Consider the following 5,983-nt stretch of genomic DNA (forward strand, 5'->3'; position numbering starts at 1 on the left):
TCTCACTCTCTCTCGCTCCCTCTCTCTTAACCTCAAGCCCTTCATTTTCCGACCACAGACCCTCTCTCTCACATGATAAATATAGCTCACTGTTACCCTTCCTAAACACAGAACAACATGCACACGTGCCCACCACCCTGCCCACAAGTCACCAGCACACAGCAAAAAAAAAGGAAAAAAACCAATACAATATATATAGTGCTGGATGAGTGCTTACAGATGCAGTCACACACTCAGACAAACACAGAGAAAACACACACACACACACACGCAGAAAGAACACACAAAGTGGGACGATAAAAGCAAATCGGATAATAGGACAACACACAACACAAATAGGTTGAAAAAGAACACTTGACTACTAAAAGAGCAGCTTGTGAGTGAGCTAGGAGGAGACGGGACACGTCCAGCGTTAGGCCCCATATCCATCATCGCTCCGCTGAGGCTGAAGAGAGTGAGACTTTCTGGAGCAGCATCAAGAACAGTCTCTCCTGTCTCTCTGAGCGCTCTCCTTCCTCCTCCTAGTGGGACACTCTGAGAAGCGCTCACCTTCACTCGCAGCCATCCATGAGTGGGACCAACTCATCTGCCTACCGATCGGAGCGCAGTTTCCACCAGACCTCTTCTTCGTCCTCGTCCTCGTGCAACCCCTACATGGAGAAGAGCAGAGGACTGTTTGCCGACGACTTTGGGTCCTTCTTGAGGCCCGGGACCGACGCCCTGGGATTCTCCAGTAAGTCCGGCCACTGATTCTTCTGGCACCACTGTGATCGCACGCATAAAACTGTGTTAAAAAGTGATGGGAACTGCAGACTGAAGTGACAGCTTAAAAGCATATTGCCTGTAGAGGAGACAGCTGTTTCTGGCACACATAAGATGTTGGTTATAGCACAATGGGACACTGTTTGCTGTCAACTGACTGGCATTATGCTGTGTCGCAGGTCTATTTTTTCCACTTCTAGAATCATTTAACACGCAGGATTGTTCTGTGCAGTCATGGAACAAAATATGTCCAAAGTGAAGTGATGTTTTTACTGTACATTTTTAAAATAACAAATCGGTGCACTGTATGTGACCCATAACTGTGGCTTTCAACCACTTTTTGGCCTCCCGATTTTAGGCATGTCATATTCAAAAATGAAAATGTATTAAAATAAAAGATATGATTAAAAACAAAATATAGGCCTACAGTACGGAGATATAGGCTTATAGGTATATTTCAAAAATGTTCGAAAATAGCAGATTTACAAACTCACAAAGTGTCACCGTTTAACATATGTTGTGAGCTCGTAGATAAACTATTTGAAATAGTGGTTTGTGGTTAATGTGAAGCAGCCAGTGTGGTGACTCTGTGTGCACTCTGTGGGCAGCCACTTATGAATTCATACTAGTGTGACATTTGAACTTTCAATAGAGCTGAGGGCCTCTCTCTGCCAAGTGTATGATGTTGTGGTTTCTCCGCAGGGGTTGGAAAAGGCACAGAAAAGGAGGGGAGGGGTTGGCTTGGTTTGGGTTCGGTAGCAGCGAGGCAGAACAGGATATTTTAGTGCCTTCAGCAGTGGTGTAAAGTAACATTTAATTGTATAAAGTACATCTTCTGTACAAGTACTTAAGTTCAGTTTTGAGGTATTTGTACTTCACTTTTTTTTCCCAATTTCCAATACTTTTACTATACTCCACTACATCTCAGAGGCAATTATCGTACTTTATTTAATTTAATTTAATTTAAAATAAATGTATTTAATTGTTGTACTCCACTACATTTATTTGAAAACTTTAGTTACTATAGTTATACTTTGTCGATTTTGATTATTATTATAGGCTACAAAACAAAACATATACATTAACCACTTCAGGCAGCACTATACATTTCGGCCATTTGAAAATAACCGATCTGCAAGCTCACAATGCGTCGTGATGCGACGCATTGTGAGCTTGTAGATCTGCTATTTTCAAAAGATTATTATACATTCGAAAACTTTAAATGGGACATTCTGCATAACGAGTACATTCTACCTTTGGTACTTTAAGTACATTTTGATACCAATACTTTAGTACTTTTACTCAAGTACATTTTGAATTCTGGACTTTTACTTGTAATGGAGTACTTCTATATTGCAGTATTGATACTTTTACTTGCAGTATTAGTAAAACAATTGAGTACTTTTTCCACCACTGGCCTTCGTGGCATGCCCTTACGTGCTGGGGAGAAAAGAGAAGGGTGAGTGTAGGGGGAAAAGCTGTGCGTGCACACACACACACACACACACACACACACACACACACACACACACACACACACACACACACACACACACACACACACACACACACACAGGAACCGGGGAATGCTGGACTCATTGCCAGTGAGGTGACTTCACACACTGAGAATGACTGGGATGATTACTGCATACGTAAACCAGATGGTTGCTTGGTGACCGCTGAACAGACACACACACTCATGTCTAGTTTTGGTGGTATGTGCCTGAAATCATTTTTCTTCTTTAGCTCTCTCTGTCACTGGTTACTAACAGACGTCACTGGGCCAGGCAACACTTTGAAATTAACTATTTGAATGTTTTGTTTCCGTGAGCAAGCTATGCGATGACACAAAGTTAATTAAAGAGCCACACATATTATGATATGGGGGAACCTTTGAAAATGTTCAAAGACGTTCAAAAATGTTTACTGTCCTAAGACAAAGTGTAAAATAAATAATGTATCTTTTGCGTATAGGACAATAGAGGCATGAGTGCAGAGAGGGGGACACACATACAACACAAGTCTCAGCATGTGGTCAGCTGCTACAGGCACACCCCCTTTATCATTAACCTTGAGAGAGACGTTTCACTCCATTGGAGGTTTAACTAACAGTCATGTGTGCGACTGTGCATGCCTGTAACAAGACCTCATCCATAATGCAACAACACACGGACTGGGTGTAAGCACACTTGGGATTCCATGCACGGCCAAAAGCCGCTCGTTGCGGGCGTCTCTTCCCAGGTTTTTAAACAGCTGGTGGATGGAAATGAAGCTCCACTCACGCGGCAGAAAAATTCCCGGGAAAAGCTTGCCCCCGCGGCATTCTGCCGCGTGGGCGGAGCTTCAGTTCCATCCACCAGCCGTCTAAAAACCCGGAAGAGACGCCGGCCACGAGCGGCTTTTGGCATCTTCGTGACGCTCAGGTGTGCCTGTGCTGACTGTGGTTAAACTTTTAACTAACCTGTAGTTAATGATCTTTTCCTCCCTGGATAGAATGTAAATGGTAGTTAACCACTTACGCCAAATTTTATACTTCGGCTATTTGAAAATAGCAGATCAATTCTACACGCTCTTCAAGTCAGGTGGTGAGCTTGTAAATTAGCTATTTTTGAAAATGTGTGAAAGTTTTAGACAAATCTTGAAATAGCCAAATGATAAGAATCACACCTGTGTGCAGTGAGGGGTGCTTTCATCATCTATTGTCTGTCTGTGCTTGTCATGCTGATGAGATGTTCTGTACAGCACTTTGGTACAATTAAATTTGTTTTTAAATGTGCTTTATAAATAAACGTGATTTGATTTGATCTATTGCTTTGTTAATGGGAATTTCATATAATCCCATTAATTGTCAAGGGCATTTAATATTTGTGTTGTCTACATGACGTAAATTCTCGATTCATTGTCAATGGGAAATTAATGTTTGTGTAGGACAAAAAATTGCCGATTTGCTCAGACACATGATGTAAATTCTCCATTCATTGTCAATGGGAAATTAATGTTTGTGTAGGACAAAAAATTGCCGATTTGCTCAGACACATGATGTAAATTCTCCATTCATTGTCAATGGCATTTAATGTTTGTGTTAGGACAAAAATGTACACTATAGCTGAATATAGGAGGGCCCCTCAAAAATGTGGATGCCAGGTAATGTGGGCGTTGTTTTAGGCAAAAAGAAATCACACACGTGTGAAGTAAGGGGCGCTCTTATTATACATCATCTCATTCCGGCCTATCACAATTTGCGTCCTCACTTTTCCGTCCTCACTTTTTATCCTCAATACGTACTTTGCTCAGCCAATCAAATCATCGCTATGGGGTGCTCAGACAATAAAATCATTGCAATGGGGTACACACAAACACACAAAGCTGGGCATAGGAGGGGACAGTGCCCTTCAAATAAAGAACAAAACAATAATTAATCACATATAATTGCATGGAATTTTCATACGTTTTCCCATCTTTCTTTTCAGGCCCAGCTGGGAACATCAAGACTCTGGGAGACTCTTACCAGTTCACAGTGGATGTTCGAGACTTCTCCCCTGAAGATGTCATCGTTACCACCTCCAATAACCAGATAGAAGTCCGTGCAGAAAAGGTAGGCCACCCCATAGTGTGTTGATACTGGCAATGGGCTGCTATGCACAAAGAATAACTACTTCCTTAACAGATGTTACCGATGATACAAATTAAGGCTCTGTTCCATTTACAGCGGTTTTCAAACGTTTTAATTTCAAGGACCTCCATAATTCAACGGTCCATTTGGTTCCAATTGTACACTCTCAGAGTTACACACCCAGGGCCATTTGGAACCCACTCAAGGACACTTTGAGACCCACTGGTGTAGCAGAGTGTTTCCAGTGAGCCAACACACCAACAGCACACTGACTCTGTTTGACCAGAATGGAACAGAGCCTTCATTAGTATCATCGGTAACACCTGTAAAGGAAGTAGGTTAGGGGCCCCAAGTTCTTTCCAAAATGGTATGCATAGACTCCCATTGAACTGGGGGAAAAGGTGAAAAATTAACACACAAAAAATAAGTATGTAGGGCTACAACTATAAATTATTTCCTTAGTGATTATTCTACTGAGAAGTGAAATAACTAAATCGATTGTTTATTAAAGTCAAATATTGATCATATTTATAATCAATTAAATTGATTAGTTTGATTAACTGCAGCACCTCGAAGAATAAAGGTTTCGGTGAAGAGGTGACCACCGAAACGGAGGTTAGTAAAAACAGAGCCGGGACGGATTAACCCCCACGATGGCCCCTGGGCCGGGAACTTTTGCAGGGCCCCCATAGCGCGTGTGCGTGACATTTTTGTGTTTTTAATCATCCTTTTGACCTAAATGGCTAAATTTAACAAAATCAATGGCCAATGAAGGGCCCCAGGGCCAGGAGCCCTTTTCAGGGCGTCAAACCTAGTACCGCGCGGTCCAATTTCCCCGAAGGGTCCCTGGCCCACGGCCCCACTGGCCCTGAAACAGAGAGATGTGTTGTGTGAGCTGTGACCACCGCGGCGTGACGTCATGTTGTAGTTTTCAGTGGTCACCTCTTCACCAAAAACTGGACTATGAATAGGATAGGCCTTAAGGGGAAAGCCCGGCCTCACACAAGTCCAGCGAGCAGTGTCGATATATGTGATAATAGCATCATGTCTGCTTCTTGACAGCTGGCTCAGGATGGCACAGTGATGAACACTTTCACTCACAAGTGTCAACTGCCCGAGGACGTGGACCCCACCTCGGTGACATCCTCCCTGGGCACCGAGGGGACGCTGACGGTCACAGCGCGCAGACACCCGGCCAAACATGAGCTCACGCAGACCTTCCGAACAGAGATCAAGATATAAAAGAGGGACCTGACTTTCCCACCACAACAAGCTCCCTAATCCCTCACTTCCTGTGTTTTGTATGCTACTTCCTATGTCTTCTCCAACAACACTGCTGTACATTCTGCTGTGGTGTTGCCCTTGTGCTTCATGACTGCGTTTCCCAAACAGTGGGTCAGGACCCATCATGGTCACATTTATGTGTCGCGAACGGTATGTAATTTTTGGGAATTTGCTATATTTTTTTTTGTTTTTTTCATTATTTCAAATGATTTTCTAATTCTTTAAACAAATGCCCACATTTTTTCCAAAATCATTTCAGCAATTTTCCACCAAAAAACAACATAAGAAATAGTGAAAATAAAATAGCTGATCTCTCGTGGTGTG

At 42.7% G+C, this 5,983-nt stretch overlaps 1 protein-coding gene across 1 annotated transcript; it reads left to right on the forward strand.

Moving 5' to 3' along the window:
* Positions 1-192: 192 nt before the first annotated feature.
* On the forward strand, positions 193-5,773 carry hspb7 (heat shock protein family, member 7 (cardiovascular)). The gene is made up of 3 exons (XM_079518346.1): positions 193-733; positions 4,233-4,357; positions 5,438-5,773. Exons 1-3 carry the CDS (start codon positions 568-570, stop codon positions 5,615-5,617), a joined length of 471 nt encoding a protein of 156 aa, XP_079374472.1. The 5' UTR covers positions 193-567; the 3' UTR covers positions 5,618-5,773.
* The last annotated feature ends 210 nt before the right edge of the window (positions 5,774-5,983 follow it).

This window comes from Electrona antarctica, assembly GCF_951216825.1.
Source record: "Electrona antarctica genome assembly, chromosome: 2".
In the NCBI taxonomy this organism is placed as follows: Eukaryota; Metazoa; Chordata; class Actinopteri; order Myctophiformes; family Myctophidae; genus Electrona; species Electrona antarctica.